At 38.3% G+C, this 23,308-nt stretch overlaps 1 protein-coding gene across 1 annotated transcript in view; it reads left to right on the forward strand.

Annotated features, from left to right (window-relative positions):
• The first annotated feature begins 1,415 nt into the window (after positions 1-1,415).
• LOC134799112 (uncharacterized) overlaps positions 1,416-23,308 on the forward strand; it is a 41,709-nt gene continuing 19,816 nt past the window's right edge. The window contains exons 1-2 of the mRNA XM_063771510.1: positions 1,416-2,370; positions 12,716-12,790. Of these exons, the coding sequence (XP_063627580.1) occupies positions 1,617-2,370; positions 12,716-12,790 (829 nt within the window). The 5' untranslated portion in view covers positions 1,416-1,616. The remainder of the gene's footprint in view (positions 2,371-12,715; positions 12,791-23,308) is intronic.

Below are 23,308 nucleotides of genomic sequence, written 5' to 3' on the forward strand. Positions count from 1 at the left end.
TATTGAAACAAAATTGTATATAAAATTCATATTGTTTTATAAAATACACGAGTATTTAGATATTAAATTTATTGTCTTTAATTGTTGTTTTAATTATAATTTTCTAGGTTAATTCACAATAAAAGGCACAAAAATGTCTGTTAAAGTACATATTGTCTGAATAGTAGGTGGGTATCTAAATAAAATGTGCCAGATCTTGTGAATTAATCCATCTGTAGTATATTCCTAAAGTTTCCCTAGAAACAATCAGGAAACCTAACTAAATCATAAAATGATTACCTAAATAAGAAATAGATAAGTTAAAAGTGTAGAGTTTAAAGGCTCTGTCACACGGGCGCGTTTTACGGGCGGCGCGTGAGCGGGGCGCGCCGCTTTTACATACTCGTATAAAACGCTCACGCCGCGCTCACTGCCCGCCCGGAAAACGCGCCTGTGTGACGGAACCTTAAAACATGAAACTAAGTTATACATCAATAGGTAAGTAATAAGTAGGTAGGTAATAGGGTTGGCAACTGTCAAAATATTTTATAGGTGGCGCCAGTATAGGTTATACCTGTCTCTAGTTTTGTTCTGTGGGATTATGCTAGGGTCCAGTGCATAAAATAAAATAAAAAATGTATACGGAGGATTGACAGGTAAAAGGGAAAACCTACGCTGGCGCCATCTGAGCCAACCCCATCATTGTCGTTCTTATGAAGAAATAATACCTACTACAAAACAAAAACTATAATGCGGCTCGCCACAGACGCACGACAGATCAATAATAATTATGATTCAATAATTATGAGTTCTTCAAAATATCATAATTTAGTGTAGGGTAGGAAATGTAGGAGAGGTAAAGAGAGTAAAGGAAAAGTCAGCAAGTTCGCTAGATGGCGAATTCTTCTAACAGCGCCATCTAACGAAAATGTCCAAACCTTTGATGCGTAGTGTAAAATCACAACAGTAGATGGCAGTACTATCACCGAATGACCGAATTAAATAAATATACGCAGCTCTTGTCAATCGGAGTTTAATGCGGGTCTTTGTTAAATGCCGTTTCTTCATATCATTAAAATGATTGAGGATTTAAACTGTACGCATTTGGTTATTATTTCTACGGTTATAATTTTTTATTCTGGCAACATACATTGTGGTGTTTTTTCAAAATTTATTACTACTTCCGTGCTTGTGATGAACTGTTATTTTTCTGTAAAAATTTATACAATAAAATCCTAAACAGAAAAGATATTTTTAATTATTTTGATCTCTGTTTTTTCTAAGGCTCAAATTGTTCAAAAATAGACGTATCACATTTAGCAAGATTATTTTTTATATGGAGAGTTTGAATAACCTGTCTGGAAACACGCTTTGAGTTTAACATTCTATGAAGAACGTCTTTGGGGCCAAAATGTCAGATTTTGACAGCAGCCGATAACGTCATGTCATTGGTCAATCGAAATTGAATCGAGAAATAGTCGTTCCTCCGCTCGGTCGATGAATATTTATTATTTGTTTTTTACTCGTTCGTGAATCCTAAACAAGGTTCGATGTGTGGGCAACGATGAGATAATAATTATACAGTTACAAGTGCTTCTTTGTTTAGAAACTTTTTGTGCTTATTTGTGTGCGATCAAATGGCTTCAACGCCAGTGCAAGTGAACGGTAATGCGAATAAAAACAGTCCCCTGGGAAAGCGGAAAAAATCTCGAGGAAGCAAAGGTTCATATTTATCTAAATGGTTGGACAAAACTATGTGCCATATACAGGAGTCTACTCCCAGTATGGATACGTATGATTCTTTCATGACACCGAATATGAATTGGGGTTCGCAGTTCGCGCCGGGTTACGACCCGTGCAGGTTTAACATGTTCGGTTACGCGGAGCCAATGTCGCTGCCTACGCCGCCTACCTACTGCAGTCCTGCGATGCCGTTGTATCCTCCCGAGTACCGTTACGTGCAGAGTGTCAACAAGAGTGTACAGGTGCAGCGGCCGCGGCCGCGCCGTCGCAGTGAGAAGCCCGAGGACTGCAGCACGCCGAACAGCACCCCATTAAACACTAATTATTTCCAACCAAAGAATTGCTCAGACAGCCAAGACTTCGCGAGCTTACCGCCTATAGTTACGTCAGTTGGCGACACGAATTCCAATAGTGATATGAATACCAATGAGAAAGACGAGTGTGCGCGGAGATACAGCGATCCTTGCGTGCAAGGACTGCCTGATATAGCCCGGCCGGCTAACGGAGAGGTGGACTCGGTATCGGAAGACAGCTCAGGGTTGTCTGGGAGTCAGGTTGGCAGTAGACTGCTGACGTACCTCTTGGATCAGATAACGAGTTTGAAGATGACCAATGAAAGACTGAATAAAGACTTACAAGAAACTAGAGGTACCTAACTAATTTCAATTTGTTTTTTTTTTAAATAGAAATACTTGTAAATTCTAAAAGAACTTTCAGTTTTAAGGATGGATTAGCTTTTTATTTGTTGTTCTTCTGTCCTATCATCCAGGGGCCAATAATTGCGTAGTTAGTAAGGAAAATGTTGTGTTATGTTGTACTAAAATGCTGAGTAGATGACCCATTATGGAAAGGACTAATACTGGGCATAAATATATATGTTTGGTTAATATAATTCCCATAAAACCAGGGTACCACATAGTACAACATGACCATGAGTAATAAGATAAAGTTGATTCACCGTCAGCGATTCAGACATACTTAGAAACCTGTCTAAAGACATATGTATATTGTTGGAAAATACCAACTTAAAAAAAATTCAATGGTGATTTATGGTTCCATTTGGTAAATCATACAATAAGGAAAAAATTAAACACCAGTCTAATACATTGCAAGTTTGAATCTGGCCCAAACTGGTGATGTTTTTTTTTTTCTTCTTTAGTTTAATAAATTGTTGTATTATAGCTCTTGTTGTGTAGCTGTTGTATTTCTGCTTGAAAGAAAATAGTTTATTTATAAATCTAACAAACCAGGATGTAACATTGACTATGGAAACCAGCACTAACAACAATATTAACTGCATCATAGTAACTGTAACAATAAAAGTTCAATTGTTTCTGCAATTAGAGCATGATGAGTGAATACAGTTGGTCAGCTGCTATAGAACACTCATAATGATGTGGTCCATGAGTTCCCATTGCTGTACATTGTTGGATGAAATGAGGAACTACATTTGTGACAAAACTATTTGATAGAACAGATAGTACATATATTTAATTCAATTTTATTCAATTTCTGCATGTAGCTTTCACTTGCAACATGATTGTGAGTTCCTCTAATCGAAATTATTACATACAGTTCTCTCTCTCTCTCTCTACAGTATGAATAGTAGCACGGCAACCACGCGACCAGTGGATCAAACAGACCCATCGCACCTTTCTGCTGAACCATTTTTTGATATTGCGAAATAGGTATACCCATCATACATAAGCAACCGCTTGCCTCGCGATAACTTAAAACGGGCTTGCGCATCACCTACATATTAGTACATATATGAGTAGAAGATTTTATTTTGTCACCCGCATTCATTTATACTTTATACCATGCTAGGATATACTCTTAACAGATATTTTTATTCTATTTTGGCTCTAGATGGTGTGACCAAAATTCAAAATAATTCAGGTAAATAAATTTATTCTCTGGCTGGCGAGATAGAATAACAACAAGAAATAATTGTTTCACCCAGAAATCCACCATCTTATGAATTTACTGTTTAACCCTTAGGGCCACTTGCACCATTCACTAACCCGGGGTTAACCGGTTAAACCTGGAGTTACCATGGTTACCAGTACAATTTGACACTGAGTTAACGGTTTAACTGCTTATCCCCGGGTTAGTGCAATGGTGCAAGTGGGCCTTAGTGTGACAAGATGCCAGGAAACGGTCAATTTAATTTGAAATCTAATGAATTCAACAACTCAAAAATGATGTATACTAACTAAAGGGTCCATCATCATCAATATTTAAGAGCTATGGTCTTGTCGGTGGAGTAATCGCCACTCTTCTAAAGGGTTAAGTAAGCTAAATAAGAATAACATGAAAAAGCGAAGTCCCAATTTGCTTTAAAAATCTGTCTTAAATTAGACAACACAGTAGCTGCCCACACAAAACACTTTCAAATGCATACATCCCACACCATAGCACAGCAAGTCAAGGAGAATGGTCAAATGTTTTGTTCAACCCACATGTAGAGACAAGGTGTTAATAAGAACTGGTAGTCTCCATACAATGTAACTGTCATTATTTTTGTAGATTAAAGTTTATTAGCGAGGTCTCTGTTAAATGTTTTGTATCATGCTATTTTTAACCTCTGCTTAAAGTGCTTAACACCATAAAGCCATAAAGACTATAATAATCATTTGTCCCTTTCCGACGTATTGGTATGATGGAAAGTGACAAACAATTATTATCGGCTTGTCAACTTTAGTAGACATTTATGAATAAGGGGGTATGAGTATAAGCACAACATAGACTGACTAGATGAAAACCCGGCTTCGCTCGGGTAAAATAAATAATAGTAATAGGTAATACTCATTTTGAATTAAGTAATTATTTACTTTTAGACTTCATACCTTCATCAAGGCGGTTACAAACCTATCTCATCTCAGAAAACTTTAAATCCGTAACATACAATCATAACTCGAAAAATTTACTATTCCGATAATTATATCTAAAAACAAATATGTAATTAAAAAAACCTAATCCGCTTTTCTGGTAGCAGTTCGGTTCTGTAAGGATCACAGTTCTAACCTGAGCCACTTTTCTGGTAGCAGATCGGTTCTGTGAAGGCCGCATTTATAACCTAGCCCACTTTCCAATCTCAAAAGAGGGAACCCTTTTGTACCTACCCTTCATGGCACTAAAGTATAAGTATGGAAATTATCACTACTATTTCATTCTTTAATATTAATGCCTATCCGTTAATATTAAATTCGTTTACAAAAAAAAAACTGAATAAGTGCGAGTCGGACTCACCCATCAAGAACGGAACACTTTTTAATATTTGTTGTTATAGCGGCAACAGAAATACATCATGTGTGAAAATTTCAACTGTCTAGCTATCACGGTTCATAAGATACAGCCTGGTGACAGAGGGACAGTGGAGTAAACTGAAATAAAGGTTCCGTCACACCGGCGCGATTTCAGAGCCGGGCCTGAGCGTTTTATATGAAAAAGCGGCGCGCCCCGCTCACGCGCCGCACGCGAAACGCGCCTGTGTGACGGAGCCTGAAATGTCAAACCGGGCAAGTGCTCGCGCACGAAGGGTTCCATACTTTTTAGTATTTGTTGTTATAGCGGTAACAGAAATACATCATCTGTGAAAATTTCAACTGCCTAGGCCTATCACGGTTCATGAGATACAGCCTGGTGACAGACAGACAGACAGACAGACTGACGGACAATGAAGTAAAACTGAAATAAATGTCATATACCTACTAAGAAAAACCGGCCAAGTGCGAGTCGGAATCGCTAATAGGTTCCCGTTTTTTAGTTACCCTTCAGGTACGGAACCCTAGTATGAGTGTAATAGATTTGTAACCGGTCAGCAATGTGAGTCCCTTGGAGAAGCAGAGGTCTAGTCTAAACCCCCACTTACCATCGGCATTAACAGCCTTGTATTCTTGTTTGCCACCAACATGTCATATTAAAACATATTAATAAAAATTTACTCGGTCAACAATGTGAGTCTCTTGGAGAAGCAGAGGTCTAATCTAAACTCCCACTTACCATCGGCATTAACAGCCTTGTATTCTTGTTTGCCACCAACATGCCATGTTAAAACATATTAATAAAAATTTACTCGGTCAGCAATGTGAGTCCCTTGGAGAAGCAGAGGTCTAGTCTAAACTCCCACTTACCATCGGCATTAACAGCCTTGTATGCTTGTTTGCCACCAACATGTCATATTAAAACATATTAATAAAAATTTACTCGGTCAGCAATGTGAGTCCCTTGGAGAAGCAGAGGTCTAGTCTAAACTCCCACTTACCATTGGCATTAACAGCCTTGTATGCTTGTTTGCCACCAACATGTCATATTAAAACATATTAATAAAAATTTACTCGGTCAGCAATGTGAGTCCCTTGGAGAAGCAGAGGTCTAGTCTAAACTCCCACTTACCATCGGCATTAACAGCCTTGTATGCTTGTTTGCCACCAACATGTCATATTAAAACATATTAATAAAAATTTACTCATTTCATCAGTCATATCCAGCCTAGCATTGCATTGGCCCCGCTTAAATATTTCTTTAATTTGTTTTTAGTATTTGTTGTTATAGCGGCAACAGAAATACATCATTTGTGAAAATTGAAACTGTCTAGTTAATCTAGTTATCACGGTTCATGAGATCTTGAGATACAGCCTGGTGACAGACAGACGGACAGCAGAGTCTTAATATTTAATAGGGTCCCGTTTTTACCCTATGGGTACGCAACCCTAAAAAGTGACCAAGGCCTCCAGTGCCCTAGGCTGGAATCAAAGCAGCGTCCTCTGCTATTGCAGCAGGTGCCTGTGCCATTCTGCCACCGGGCCACCCACGGCGGCATAGGTCGAATTTTTCCAAGGATACTTATGCACTACTTACTGAAGGTTTATGGAGCCTCGCCATCCCTAAGCCTAAATTAAATATTTTCTGAAAATAATTTGTTTTGATCTAATAACATATTGGAGTCCTCGTAATAGGGGTCCCGTTTTTACCCTTTGGCTACAGAACCCTAAAAATCAACCTTGTTTTGGTACTATGTACTATGCTTCACTATGACTCTGAAATTTTAGCAGGAATTAATATTTTTTTTGTTGTCACCTGTCAAATTAGAATAGAATAGAATAGAATAGCCTTTATTGACCAAAAAATTAAATTTCAGCACATATTACATTTAAATAAATTCACATTTCATTTATATCAATTAGTTTCAATATTTTTTCCTTAGTAACTTTATTAAATAATTTTTATGTCATTGCTTTTTAATAATTATTTCAGTCTGCCTTCTTGGCATAGGCCTCCCCCAGCTCTCTCCACAGCTCTCTATCCCTTGCCGTCCCTATCCAATTAGGTCCCGCATGCTTCTTTATGTCATCCGACCACCTCATTATTGGTCTCCCTTCTCTCCTTTTTCCATCTCTAGGATACCATTCCGCTTCCTCTCTATCCCACTTATCTTTACCTTCCCTTGCCATATGTCCAGCCCAACCTGTTGCAGTCAAAAGTGTGAACTGGCCAAAGAACTTTTAACCGACAAAAACAGGCAAAACTGCTTTGACTGAGCATGTTGGTCAAAAGTAGTTTTACCTGAAAATCATACCTATTTCTGGCAGCAGTTTCGTTTTTAGGGCGTAGCAAAAAAAAAATAACCCTAACCTACCTATCTCTGGGAACAGTTTAGTTTTTTGGGCGTAGCAAAAAAATAACCCTAACCTACCTATCAGTAGCGTGCACAGAGATTTGGGACTGGGTAGGCAAAATTATATCAGAAAACCGGGCAAGTGCGAGTCGGACTCGCGCACGAAGGGTTCCGTACCATAATGCAAAAAAAGGCAAAAAAAAACGGTCACCCATCCAAGTACTGACCCCGCCCTACGTTGCTTAACTTCGGTCAAAAATCACGTTTGTTGTATGGGAGCCCCACTTAAATCTTTATTTTATTCTGTTTTTAGTGTTTGTTGTTATAGCGGCAACAGAAATACATCTGTGAAAATTTCAACTGTCTAGCTATCACGGTTCGTGAGATACAGCCTGATGACAGACGGACGGACGGAAGGACAGCAGAGTCTTAGTAATAGAGTCCCGTTTTACCCTTTGGGTACGGAACCTTAAAAAATGAGAGCTACTAACTCACCAAAAAAATTGCGTGATGGTTTTCATTTTGTTGTCAAGTCTTTTCAATTACTTCTTTTTGGCTAAACGAAAGCTTCGAAAACGCATCATTTTTAATAGTTTGCACACACACACCCACAACTTTCACAGATAAAATTATCCATTTTTTCACTAATCGCACTTTATTATTTCCGGCAACTGTTAACTGTTATCTCATAAACTCACCAAAACAAACAAACAATGGCGACCGAATAAAAAATGTAAATAAACTTAACCAAATACTGTAAACGAATAAAAAAATAGTCTCGTTTTTGCACTAAATTACCATAGCAAATGCTACTTTTTAAAATAGTCACGTAAACATCGGAACTATTCGGAAACTTTCGGGCGTCATTCGTTTATGTTTGGTACGAAAGACACTGCCTATTGCGTCTAAATGTGTGCGTTACTTGTATAATTGTGTGCTCGTACTTATAGGAAGGCCCACTACACTGTAACCGCGTAACGATGACTCACGGGGAGGCACACATAGAAAGATTTAGACGGAAATGTTTTCTGTCTTTGCCGTGCAAGGCACGTAGCGGCGCTAGTGCCGCGTGGTGTAAACTTCGTCGCGTAGAATTATTATAGATGATGACTTGATGACAAAGCTTAACCGGTAGATGGAGCGCTTATTAATTTTTAGAATGTTTTAAGTTATATCGATTACTGATAGTACGATCAGGTATAAATTAAATTAAGTAGTTTAAGAGGATAGACATCGGAATTATAGTAGGGTAGGCAGTGCCTTTTTGCCTTTATGAAGTGCACGCCACTGCTACCTATCTCTGCGAGTACTTTTGACTGATAGTAACAGTCACAACACAATTACTATTAACCAATGATTTTCAGGTATAACTACTTTTGACCAACATGCTCAGTCAAAAGCAGTTTTGCCTGTTTTTGTCGGTTAAAAGTTCTTTTGACCAGTTCACACTTTTGACTGCGACATATATACTATCTATATATCTTATTATATTTAATCTTATATTCAACTTACATTGACTCCGGAGATAACTTATTAGCTTTATGCAGTTGACTTTCCAATTCACCGATACACCTCAAATTTGATTCATAGTCTAAAGCACAGTTATTAAATATGTCCACAATACACTGTAGCTTTTTGCACTGTTTCACACTGGCAATGTACTTAATCAGAGTGTGTTACAGTCAGCTGGCACTTAACTCAAAGTTTCTTTGAACAACGTCATTTTCATCTCGCTCACTTATTAGTCTATCACAGCTGCTTCAAGGTTGCTTTCACTTGCATTTCCAGGTAGCTAGTAGTGCCTTGACATGTAAGAATATTTGGAATCATTCTGAAATATTAAAATACAACTGAGAGACCGATGTTTATACTAAACACAATACACCTATGGAACGCTTTGAAGTTCAAATCTCGTTACGTTACGATGGCGTTTGCACTTTGCACTATGTTCGGTGACTATTTTTTATTGTTAACACACACAATACACTATTTAACAGGTTTTTATCACGTCTGGAGTACCGGATAAAGTATTTTCGAATAACAGCCGTCGTTGACGTCTAGGCAGTGTTGCTATCGTCTTAAAAGCCGTAACAGACTATCGCACGTTCTGGCTTAAAAACAAATTTATGTAATAATTATACCGGTATACATATCCATATGAAACGAAACTTAATGCAAATAATAACCATTATACATACCGGAAAGTCATCAAATAAACAGTAATATTCGTCTTGCTTTTTATTAAAAAAAATACGACCAACCTAACTTGTAAGCATGTTTGCAGTTTCTAAACGCAACGCATAGCTGTCAAATGTCAACCAACAAATTGAGCCTTTAGTATTGTTTGTCGAAATTTTTTCACTTTTAAATGCAAAATACGCGACAATACGAATTTTGCGGATATATGTTGTCGATTCAAAAGTGTTATTTTTTTACGCTCTTTTGTTTGAGCATAATTTAATTTGTTTCTACCGTCAAAGCCGCTCGCGTTTATATATAAAGAAGATAAAGACTTATACCCTTATTCATAAAATTTTGCACCCTCTTACTAATCATTGTTAAATTTTGTCTCCTCCTAACAAACAGAAATGTCAAAATGATGGATTGTTAGATTTGACAGATGTTTGTTAATGTCAGTCTATTTTTCTGCCAAACTAAATGGACCAAATATGTCAATATGTGTCCGGTACAAGTCAAAACACTATTTAAATTATTCAAAATATGTATCAGCGATTATGCTAAGTAGTTCATTCAATCGCCGACTATAAGTATTAAGCCTACTTATACTGTAAATTTTCGTTTTTTTGGCAATAATTTTTTTTTTTAAAGTACCTACTCTAACATTTACGAGACCTTAGTGATGCTACACTACTAAGATTGGCAGTCTATATTTACCTGTCTCTGCCACAAGCAAGGACCATAATCTACTTAACTGGAACCTCCTTAAAAGGCAGTTAAGTAGAACCTTGGTTAAACTGGACAGCATATTGTTAACTTGATAGCACTGATGGTTACTGTACCATCGCCCACACTGTTAACTGTACATCGGTGGACTTTATGCCTTTTGTAATAAGGTCCACAGATGTACAGTGAGGAGTGTTTCTGTTTGTACTTGTTTGAATGAATGAATGAATCATGCTTTTATTGGAAACACACATGTATACACAACAACATTAAAATAGGCTTAAATCTAGGTAAATTTGGAGTTACAGTGTTGCGAGTGGTTCCAGAAAAGGATAACACTCAGCATGTGTCGCAGGCGTCGCAGCACATGAGTAGTGTTACGACGCTGATTTTCAGTGTACCCATTGACACATAAAACAAACACAAAACAACACAGAACATAAAAACAAAACCGAAGCAGAATACAACAGAATGTGCAGTTTGTGCAGCAAATGTGTTTAACACTGAGACGGTAAAATTTTGACATAAGTACTTTTTATTACTTTTGACAACGATGTATGTGACTAGAATAGAGCTTCTTGCAAATTTGTGTACCTACTAAAGAAACCAATTTGCATAGGTTTAAAAGTTTCTGCTGTCGACCCATTGGGCATTTTCTTAAGATTTCTGATGATAATACTGTTGAAGTATTTGCGATTGTTATTGAAATGAGATCAGGATCACAATAGGCTATTTGACTGTATTTAAAATGAATTATTTTCACCATTCATGAAATAAAGCACCAGGCTCCAATTTCACCACGGTGACAGGTGCGACAATTGTAAAACATCACTGTTGCTGACGTCACAGGCATCCATGGGCGTCGGTTACCGCTTACCATCGGGAGGGCCGTATTCCTGTTTGCCACCATCATTGTTTTATTAAAAAGAACTTTATTATATCGAAAAAAAAAACAGATATTTCTCTTGCTAAGTTTATGACAATTGTCACAAAAACACTACAATTGTCACGAAATTCCGACATATAACTCATTACCTGGGGGCTGTCCATAAATTACGTCATCGATTTTTGACGATTTTGGACCCCCCCCTATAATCATCCAAAAATCATGCTTCAAATGACCCCATTACCTCCTACTTCATGCTACCGTCATCCGATGTCCAGACCCCCCCTTCCCCCTAATTTGAAATGACGTAATTTATGAATAGCCCCCTGTCAAGAATTACCTACATTCTTCTAAATCTTGACAATTGTCAGAAACTTCGCAAAAGAAATATCTGTTGTTTTCCGATATAATAAAGTTTTTTTTAATAAAACAATGATGGTGGCAAACAGGAATACGGCCCGCCCGATGGTAAGTAGTAACCGTAGCCCATGGATGCCTGTGACGTCAGCAACAGTGATTTTACAATTGTCGCACCTGTCACCGTGGTGAAATTGGGGCCAAAAGATTAATAGAGAAATGTAGACAGCAGTTATTTTTAAACAAAATTTCTATTTTAAAACCCGTATAAAACTATAAAGAGTAGGTAATTTGATTGTGACGTCACATGCTAGTGTTTCATATAAATTCCATAGTAGCAAAATGGTTTTGTTTTGACAGTTCGAAAAAAGAAACTGATTTGACTAGTAGTCATTGACGTATAATATCTACGGACGGGGCTTACGGGCACTAAAAATGGTACTAGTTCAGCGGTGTTACTCACGAATTCCAGCCAATCGTGCGGTCTAACGCAACTAGTTGCGACCAATAGCGCGCGTAATGCGAACTCATCAACCAATCGCGCGCGTGATGCGAACTCATCAACTAATCGCGTTGTAGCGGTGTCACACCGCTGTACTGGCCCCTGTCATGCCTCATTATTATTGCCCGTAAAGCCAGTCCCTAGATATCTATGTCAATGCTAGTAGTCAAATACCCCAATTAGGCACATGCAAACGGGAAATCGCTATTAGAATTTATTTTAACTGATTCTAATTGAAATAAAACTGTTTTAACGGATTATCACTACACCTTATAAAACAAAATCCTCCGCGGCGTCTGTATGCATGTTCGCGATAAACTCAATAACTATTGGACGGATTTTCATGCGGTTTTCACCTATCAATATCGTGATTCTTACGGAAGGTTTAGGTGTACAATTTAATAAGGTCCTACCCGTGCGAAGCCGGGGCGGGTCGCTAGTATACATATAACTTAATTACTCCGTTGGCTCAGCGACCCAAAATGAGACTTAGCCTGCGACACAAGACAGCGCCACTCTTCTCGGTCCTGTGCGACCTGTCGCCAATTGTTGACTCGAAGTTCGCGCAGATCCGCCTCCACTATGTCGCAACAGCGATATCTGGGGCGTCCGATAGATAGGGCGTCTCGCTGCTGTCTTGCTGCTTAGTATAGATATAATGAATTTTAAATACATTTGACGTTTCTAATTCTAATTTCTATTTTGTTGGTTCTGATTGTTACAGCGGAATTAACCAGCCTGCGAACACAACACAGTATCTGGCAGAAAGGATCGAGTTCCAGTATTGGTGGCAATAATGGTAAGAATCTGAATTAGGTTAATTAGGTCCTCTACACACCTCACCGAATTGCATGCGATTTGCGCTACACTGCGGCATTTGATCGATCGATTGATTTCGTTGCACCTATTTAGCGCCCTTAGCCGAGCACTTATCTAAAATTGCGTGCAATCAGCAGTGTGGTGAGTAGAGGCTCTTAGAAGATAATTTGTATTATGTTAAGAATGTTAAGAGTTATAAACTAGTCTTAAGGGGCCCACTGATTAACAGTCCGCCGGACGGTATCGGCCTGTCAGTTGTTCGGAACTGTCAAAATTTTATTCTAACTGACAGGCCGATACCGGCCGGCGGACTGTTAATCAGTGGGCCCCTTAAGGAGGTACCTAACTTTTTTTGACCAGATGGACCAATACTGCTGAGCTCAATTTTTTTTCTGAGTAGGTAATATTTACTTACATTGATACTATTTATTTGCATTTACGATAGGAACTTAATAAGAGTCTACTCGTATTATGAACCGAAACATTATATGTCACACATTCAAAGTATCCATTCAAATGTCAGCTATACGATAACCCGGGGGACCTTTATTGCCCCCTACTCCGTACCCCAACGTCAGATTAGTATCATACCAGTCTTGCTATTGCAGTTAGGCAGCTGTCTCACCAATGGCTATAGAGCGAGTATCGATTTACTATCTACACAGAATAACTAATAGTACTACCGTACAGAAAATTCACTCCTTCACAAAAGTCCATTTAGGTAAAAAATTATAACTATACTCGCCGCCTGCAACAAAATTGAAACATAACCGCGCACGAACGGTGAATCTCCTTTGCGCGAGCGCCACGTGACACGACTATCGTGCGGTCGAGCGGCATCCCACTGCCATACGCCTGCCGCTCCGCGCGGCGCGCCGGCCAAATGTACCTAAACTGCGTAGACCCCCCTGCTATCTATTTGTACAAGAAACGAAAGAATCAGTCCACGTAACGAAACGGACTCGCCAAGGACAATGAATGCAGTGTTAGGGTTAAAGTAGGTATTAACTCTTAATTTAGATGTACCTAACCTAACCTACCTCATCTAATTCGAAGATATGAAAAAACACTCGCCTGCTAAAGAAAGAGAAGAACTCGCTTGTCACTGATCGCCGTCAGTCAGACGCCTTAATACACCGTCGGCAAAAGAGCCATGCCTGTACAAACAGCGACACTCCTAACTGTACATCGGTGGACCTTATTACAAAAGGCAGAAGATCCACGTTAACAGTGTTTTTAGAGCACCGTACAAAACATTGTTCACGGTGCTCTTATGGGATCACTTCGGTCTTGCAAATCGGTTAAATGCGTTTTTCTCAAAGACCGTTTGATGTAGGTACCTAAAATTTGGAATAGTTATGGCAAGTACCACCACTAACACTGTGAATAAGTCAAAACTGTTTATTTCTGATTTTAGGGGGAAATTTAGGGGGTTGAGAGGGGTAGCCTGAATTTTTTTTTAATTGTAAGAATCGTGTGGGTACCATTAGAAAGCTTGCAAAAAATTGAGTCGATGGACTGATTTTGACTTCATTTTAGAGTGCAATAGTTTCGATAAAAAATGCATTTAAAGTTGCAAGTTTTCATACAAAAATTTTCACCACTGTCCTGGCGATTTTCGCGAAAACTATAGCTAACAGGCAGCTGACCAGTCAATACCCAACTTAAAGAAGCATGGAGACGGCGGGAAAATTATCAGCTTAACTTTATCTTTATTCGTTTTTCAACTGCAGCCTGATCTTTGGTTGCTTAGGGCTAGCTAACTGATGCTTACACTGGTCATTAAAATTTCATATTAGGAAGTAGTTTTAGCGAGAAAGATCCTTAGTTAAAACTTTGGCATTGAAATTTATGACTTATGTCTTTGATACAAAGTTTAATTCTGCTTGCTTATTTTTGTGGGATATTTTTTTTTCTGAATAGCCTACTATAATATGAGAGAGATCTACAAAATACAACCTTATTATATTGCAAATAAGTTTAAATTTCGAACGGGCTTTCCAACCAATTGACCATCTCAATGTGCTCAGTAAGAATCATATTTATGATTGCAGTTTATCTGAAAAAATTCAAATTAAGAATTCCGTTTTTCACTGTCGTTGTGTTTTTTTTTTCACAATAGAGCACATAGAGTTAGTAAGGCGTATAGAGAAAGGGAACGGTGCTCTGAACACCGTAGTCTTGACTTCGTGCTTGGCCAATTATTTTTATATTATGAATGGGCTTACTCATGACCACAGACTAGCCGAGGCGTAGACGTGGCCTACGATGGAGCGAGCTCGCCCAGGTGCCTGTTCACTCTTGATTTGAAGGTTGCGGGGGTGTGGGCGATGTTATTTTGTTTTGTGTCAACAGTCAATAATCTTCTTGGATTAACTACATAGGTATGTAGGTACCTATAATAAGTACATGTACATGTTCTAGGTACCTACCCGTTGTCAACTTGTTATGAGGATTACACACGCTAAATGTCATGTTCATGTCTGCCGAATTATAAGGAACAGTAATCCTATGAAATGGAGTTTTTTTTAGTTAGAAATTGCGATGTGTTGTTTATTGCAGCGTTTAAATCGCCGTTATAATTTTAACCATAGGCGCGTAGTTAAGCCTTTGAATTCCATACATGAATGCCAAGACGGTTGAAAAAAAAAATCTGACGTGTCATGGTTGCATAGTTTTCGCTTAACACTGTTAAAATGGTGAAGATTTGTCACAAGAACAGACTGGAATCCCTAACTAAGTATATAGAGAGTTAGCTTATATTATTATAGTCTATTATAGTATTGGCCTGTTGCCTTTTTCATCCGTCGTCCTGAATTGCTACTATTGGTAGTGTAACAGTTTGCCTAGGTTTATAATTTCGCCTAGGCTATAATTACCTAAATAATTTGGCTAGGTTTCTAGGCTTCAGTTTCGTTTCGATTGTTTGCAATCTTTATTTGTCCGTCTGTAACTAGCAGAGATGGGCAAAATCCATTCGAATGACGAATAACGAATGAGAATGACTAAACCATTCGCGAATGACGAATAATTTTTTCGAATGATCATTCGTGTTCAATTCATTCGCGAATAAATTATTCGGCGAATGAATTATTCGCGAATAAAATAGCCCACGAATAAATTATTGCGAATAATATTGTCGAATAGTTAGTTTACATTGTAAGCTTAGGCTTACATTTTCTTTTTCAATAGTAAAAAAAAATGTTTTCTATCGGTTTATCTGGTTGGTTGATTTGAGGTGTGGGAACTGGGAATACGCCTCATGTATTGGCGGGCACGTGGGGCGGGAACAACTGGAATTACACCAACAATGGGGGTATTCCCGTTTGTCCCCTTAGGGAACATGTGGGAAAAGACGAACAATTTGTCCCACTTCATTCAAGCCGGGACAAATAGGAACACACCAATAACGGGTGTATTCTTATTGTTCCCCGCCGGCAACAGATGGGAATATGCGCTGCATATAAAACATTTCCATTTGTCCCTATCTCATGTATGGCGTAGGTCACGTGGATAGGGGACAAATGGGATTACACCAATAATGCAACAATTATAACCAATAATGAGTGTATTCCCATTTCTCCTCGCGGGAAACATATAGGAAAAGACGCTGCATATAAATATTTCCCCGTTGTCCTCACCTTATTGGTGTCGTGTGGAGACAAATGGGAACACACAATTTTCGCATGTATTCCCATTTGTCCCATCGGGAACAGATGGAACAGGATTTGCATGTATATATTTCCCATTTGTCCCCACCTTATTGGTGTGGGGACAAATAGGAACACACCATTTTCGGATGTATTCCCATGTGTCCACGCCGGAAACTGAGGGAATAGGCGTGCATATAAATCGTACCCATTTGTCTCCGCCTCACGTATGGCGGCGGTCACGTAGGAATATACCAATAATGAGTGTATTCCCATTTGTTCCCGGGAGGAACATATGGGAAAAGACGCTGCTTAGAAATCTTTTGAGGTGGGGACAAATGGGAACACCGATATCGGGGACAAACGGGAAATCCAAAATTCATAAAAAAACATTTCTATTTGTTCCCACCCTATGCATGGCGTTGGTCACGTGAATCGGGGACAAATGGGAATACACCAATAATGCACCCATTATTACCAATAATGGGTGAATCACAAATATCGAGTGTATTCCTACTTGTCCCCGCCAGGATTAGTAGTTATAGGCGCTGCATATAAATAATTCCCATTTGTCCCCACCTCATGGATGGCGACGGTCAGTAGGGGCCCTGCCCAAATTTTTCCTTGGCTCTATGATACGCTGGAGTTGCTTACCTATTCAGATTAGCCATCTGAGTGTGTATACTGTGTATTACAAAAATCATTCGTGTAATTTATTCGAATAAAATAACGAATAATTCATTTATTATACGAAATTCTAAACGAATGTTCTGAATGAATGTGAATGGTGTTCTAATCTCACCACGAATAATTGTTTATTCGAATAATTATTTAGATGAAAAATGATTCGAATAATGCACAACTCTGGTAACTAGGAGTACTAGCACCTAGCACCGTCTTATCGGGCCAGATTGTCACACCCCCGAGGCGCATTCAGATTATTAAAATATGACATTGATTTTAACTTAATCTCAGCTCAGTACAGTTTTCTACCAATCATCGAATCATGATCATCTAAACATCCACGGTAGTCTAGTCTAGTGGTAAATATACCTACCTTGAATTTTACGAAACTGGTGATCATGGGTTTAAATCCTGGTAGGTAATGAAGAGTATAGGCACTTAGGCAGTAGGTTGTCTTTGAGTAACGAATAATTTATTACTTAAAAGTTACCACAACACAAGCCTTATTGAGCTTAGTGTGGGACTAGTTAGGGCGATCTTTGTAAAATTGTCCTATAATATTTATTTATTTATTTATTACTGCCGAGTTATGTAGCTTTGTGTAAGATGAGATTTGCTTATCACGGTCGCAGTCGTGTATCTATTGTTGCGAGAGGGACACATAAGTACCGCAAATAACATCAAATCGATATCATATATTTGTAAATTTCGGATCCGCCTCCATAATAGTTGTCAATCATCCAAGTACCGAGGTACCGGCAATGACACGGTGACTAGCCCGTATATTTTCGTTCAATGCCAATTGGCGTCACTTAACTGAATTACACCTTTGTTTGTCACTAATAATAGATAGCAGACTGGTTTAAGAGTCACACGAACCCACTGCCAAAAAGCCCCTCCCATACATTCGATGTTACGCTCTCATTAAAAAAAAACCCTATAATAAATGTCTGGTACTAGTTATTGGAGGTTGTAAAATTATAATACAAAGAGAAGTAGAAGTTTTGTAAAACCTATGTAAAACTTCAACTCGTTCGTGTGACAATTAAGTACTTACCTAAGTACTCTTGTATATATAATATCGTGTGTGTCATGAATTTTAAACTTTAATACCTATAGAATACGAACTCTTAAATAGGAAATAACATTTTAACCTCCAGCCACCCAGACGTCAAAACGTGCCAAGTCAAATGCAATTTTGATTTGTCAAAGTAAAGATTCAAATTGGAATGGAACATGAGACCTTTTAATAGGCCTCTGGGTGGCTAGAGGATATGCCTCTACCTACTCAGTTACTCACCTCACCGATAATTGTTGCGATTTGCGTTACATTGCGGTATTCGATAGATCGACTGAATTCGGTGCACCTACTTAGTTGGTCCGACCAGATCCGCACCGCTTTTGACTCCACAGTACACATGGCTCTCCACACCGTCAGGGACAGAACCAGATGGAGAGAGATTGTGAGAGAGAAGGTGATCCAGAAGGGAGGTCACGACCCTCATTACTGAGGATTACGACGCAAGGAGGGACTTAGTCGGCACCGGAAATTATCTAAAATTGCATGCGATTTGTTGCAAGTTCTGTAGAGGCTTTATGTCTTATTTAACTTCTGCCGCTTGTTAACATTTTACGTAACGTATAAACTTGATCCGACTTAAGTTTGTAATTGTTAGAATGCTTGATGTAACTGCTATTTCAGTTGGTATGTCTTAAACGAAACATGCACGCACAATTGGTCGGTAGACGTTAAAGTACCTACTTAAGTAACAAAGTATGTATGACTGTATGTATCCTGTAATGTATAGCTGCATGGTTTCTTTTACCAAAGACAATAGAGTGTATAGAGGCGGAGTGTCAAAGTAAATTATGTAGCCCGGACTATGAAACTGTAAATACTGGCTTCTTTGAACAGAAGATTATAACAGTTAGGACGCCATTTGACTTTGATTCATTCACTGATATGTGTTAATTTGTTAAATATTGAAATTAACGCCATCTACTCGACTGTAGGCCAAAGGTTATGGCTAGGGCTTGCAATTCGATTATTCGAATATGTCGAATATTCGACCTGTTTTGGAAACAAAATCAAAAAGTATGTTATATTACGGTGCGGCTAATGCTTTTTCTAGGTACAAGCAACGTTACCTACGTAAGTTATATCTAACCATGCACCTTTAGCTAACGAATAATCCACCCGGCCGTCAGCCAACTTTTTCCCTTAAATATTCCAATACCTATTATATAATTTATATAATAGCCGACCATTAGGAATCAAAACTAAACTTGCCAAGACAAATAAAGTCAATAAAGATTCAAAATACAATGGAATTAAAGACCATTTTACAGGCCTCTTGACGACTAGAAGTTAATTTAAATCAGAAAATGATTACCTACTAAAATGTTTTTTCTCTTACATACGTGTTTGGATGGTTAAAGTAATATCAATTCACGCAACGACGCATTTATAATAAAAAGTTTTATCTAGAAATATTGAAAACGTCTAATTTTTGCCTTTAACTTGCTTTTATAAACGTGGGCATCTCAGAGTAAGATGATAAAATCTAGTCAATTAAGTTGTTTTCTGCAAAATATCATTGGTTTTAGCAATATGTGAAAAGAGCTTTTGAATAAAACGATAATAAACCGATTTCTCGATCCTTTTCTTATTTTTTTTAAATATTCGAATATCTCGTAAGAAAAAGTCGAATATTCGAATACCTGAAAGTCTCGAATATTTGCATTCCCTTATTATGGCGCCATCGCTCGAAAAGATTGCACCATACCTTTGGCCTACTCTCGAGTAGATGGCATTAATATTAATATTTAACAAGTGAACATATCAGTGAAAGAATAATGATCAAAGTCAAATGGCGTTCTAGTAGGTTTAATCTTCTGTCGAAAGATGGCAGTAAATGTACTGTAGCTACATCATTTACCATGACAGTAACTCTCTATTTCAAATTATCTTTGCTACAACCAATGCTATTTGGTTGATTTCCGCACGTCTGTTCTCATCTCCGCATCAGTGGAAAGGCAGTCTCACTCTTTGTTTTTAGGGCTCCGTACCCAAAGGGTAAAACGGGACCCTATTACTAAGACTCCGCTGTCCGTCCGTCCGTCCGTCCGTCTGTCACCAGGCTGTATCTCACGAACCGTTATAGCTAGACAGTTGAAATTATCACAGATGATGTATTTCTCTTGCCGCTATAACAACAAATACTATAAAGTACGGAACCCTCGGTGGGCGAGTCCGACTCGCACTTGTCCGGATTTACTATACTGCCCTGCTAAACCAAATAGCGCTATCTCAAAAGAAATTTCATTGCTAACTTATACTTTAGTTTCTATAACTGAGAATTCCATTTTCAAAAGCATTTGTTTTTGAGATAACGCTATTCGGCTTAGGAGGGCAGTATACTGCTGTGAAGTAATAAGGAAGGTTGTGACACGGACATATATACAAACAGCAACACTCAACTGACCATCGATGGACCTTATGTCTTTGAAATAAGGTCTACTACTTGTCAGTTAACAGTGTGGATGAGTGTATGTAACGCTTGAACTGACTTCGACAAAAAGGGTGTCATTAAGTTGCTACATTACGGCAGGAAGAGCGTATGAAGTTACCGTTAACCTTTTAACCGCTTTGTCTAATCAGTCTAATGGTTTAGTGAAATGTAAAGTGTACCTTGATGTTAACGTGATAAAGTCTTAAATAGTGCATGGCACTCATATACCGATATGATATCGATAAGCGCATAGGTATTTTGACAAACAGGCTTTAAATATTTACAGTCAGTGACAAAAATATACAGGGTGTTTGAGTAATTATCAAATTCTGGCTATTAAAAAAAATTAAGACGTGCTAAAAACCATCAAAAATGCCTGAGCTATCATAATAGCCCTCTTAAAGATTTGCACCTAGCATAAGGGGCTCAAGAATACGTTATAATAATCGTAATAGTACAGACACTTTTGAGTTATTACAATACCAGTAGCATATAGAGATTTTCTGTTTTAAATTGATTATAAGTCGTTGAAAATTGTACACATTCCATTTTATTTATTTGTACTAATGGTGTTACATATTTTGATTTAACATAAAACAAAATCTACCTCGAAACCCTTTAAAAACTCTATTTGAATGCACAATCTAATCAATAAGCAGATGTGTATGTAAACACAACATAAAAATAAAATAACTAATTTGCAAGACTGAAGTGATCCCATAAAATTTATGGGATCACTTCAGTCTTGCTAATTGCTGTTAAGCAATAATGTGTCAACCCACATAAATTTTTCAATAAGATGTCAACTCAAAAAATTGACGCTTAAAGTTGACATTTTATTGCAAAATGGATGTGGGATGACTCATTTTTGCGAAACACCATCCAAATAAGTGATCAAAGTTTTGCACGGAACACTAAAAATGTATGGAAAGTGTGCATTGCGTGCTCATAACGACTGACGGTAGCTGTGTATAAATCTCAGCACAAAAAGCAGAGGCATTACATCGAAGACGAGGTTACTGTGCCTAGCCTTTTCATACGTCGCGTCGGTTCATAACTTCATTACGTACAGTCGACCTCAAAGATATGTTTACACTTTTATACCTTCTTCTTGTCCTTCCTCGCGTTATCCCGGCGTTTTTGCCACGGCTCATGGGAACCTGGGGTCCGCTTGACAACTAATCCCAAGAATTGACGTAGGCACTAGTTTTTACAAAAGCGACTGCCATCTGACCTTCCAACCCAGAGGGGAAACTAGGCCTTATTGGGATTAGTCCGGTTTCCTCACGATGTTTTCCTTCACCGAAAAGCAACTGGTAAATATCAAATGATATGTCGTACATAAATCTGAGAAACTCATTGGTACGAGCCGGGGTTTGAACCCGCGACCTCCTGATCGAAAGTCGCACGCTCTTACGGCTAGGCCACCAGCGCTTCACTTTTATACCTTACACCTTTGTATAGTCCCCATCAGATATATCGAAGCGTTCGTGTTCAAAATATCTGAACGCGCACTATTGCCTTGACAATAGAGGCGTGTTCAGATATTTGTGAGCGCCCTGGCCGCTCCGATATATCTGATGGCGACTGTAATGGCTGTCCATAAATTACGTCATCGATTTTTAATTAAAAGGCTACGAGGCATCCTCAGGAGTTGTTGACGGTCTGACGCCCGGCAACGGAAACCCGACCACCAACCAACAACCAGACCGTCAACAACTCCTGAGGATGCCTCGTAGAGAGGCGAAACACGTGTCGAGGAGTATTCTTTTGGTGGTGGTTTGTTATATCTATTTGCGTATTTATGTTTGCGGTGGGAGGGTGGGAATATTAATTGCATGTAAAAATACGCAAGTAAGAATAACGGGTTAGCACGTTATCTTTTCGCGGATTAGCAAAGTAATATTTTCGTTTTAATTAATATGGATTTCCGCAAAGTAACGCCTGATTCTATTCACTTATCGATTTTTGTCGATTTAAAATCATCCAAAAATCATGCTTCGAATGACCCCGTTTCCTCGTACGTCATGCTACCATCATCCGATGTCCAGACCCCCCCAATTTGAAAATACGTAATTTATGAATAGCCCCTAAGGCGAAAATTGTAAACATATCTTTGACGTCGACTGTACTAGTGGCGGCGCGTCAAAAAGTTCTCAGGGAAATCGGAGCTAACATGGCTTCCCTTTTCTTCAGAGGCGTCGTAAAAGTAGGTACTCGACTGGATTAAAATTAGGTAAGACGGCGAGAATCGATTTATATGGACGGATGAATAATAGTATGACGCATAGAATTCACGTCACAGTCTGACAAAACTGAGAGCTATAGCTAGGTTAGGGTGGCATTATGATATTTATGATGGTATTCAAAATTTTAATGGATATCAGTGAAATTCGGCAAGAATAAGAAGAGATATGAATGTTAGTAGTACTAACATTACTAACTTAGTACCTATTGCTTCATAAGTTTTGTATGTGTGTGTGTTTATGTGTAATAAAACTAAGAAGTAATATGTATATGTATGCCTTTATAATATTTAAATTGATATATTTCTTATTCTTGAGCTACCTAATATACAATAAGATTTAGTGTATCTAAAGCAATACTTAAGTTCTAAAATTATTATTGTTTCTTACCGGGACATGATTATAC

The sequence above is a fragment of the Cydia splendana genome, chromosome 18, assembly GCF_910591565.1.
Source record: "Cydia splendana chromosome 18, ilCydSple1.2, whole genome shotgun sequence".
NCBI lineage: Eukaryota > Metazoa > Arthropoda > Insecta > Lepidoptera > Tortricidae > Cydia > Cydia splendana.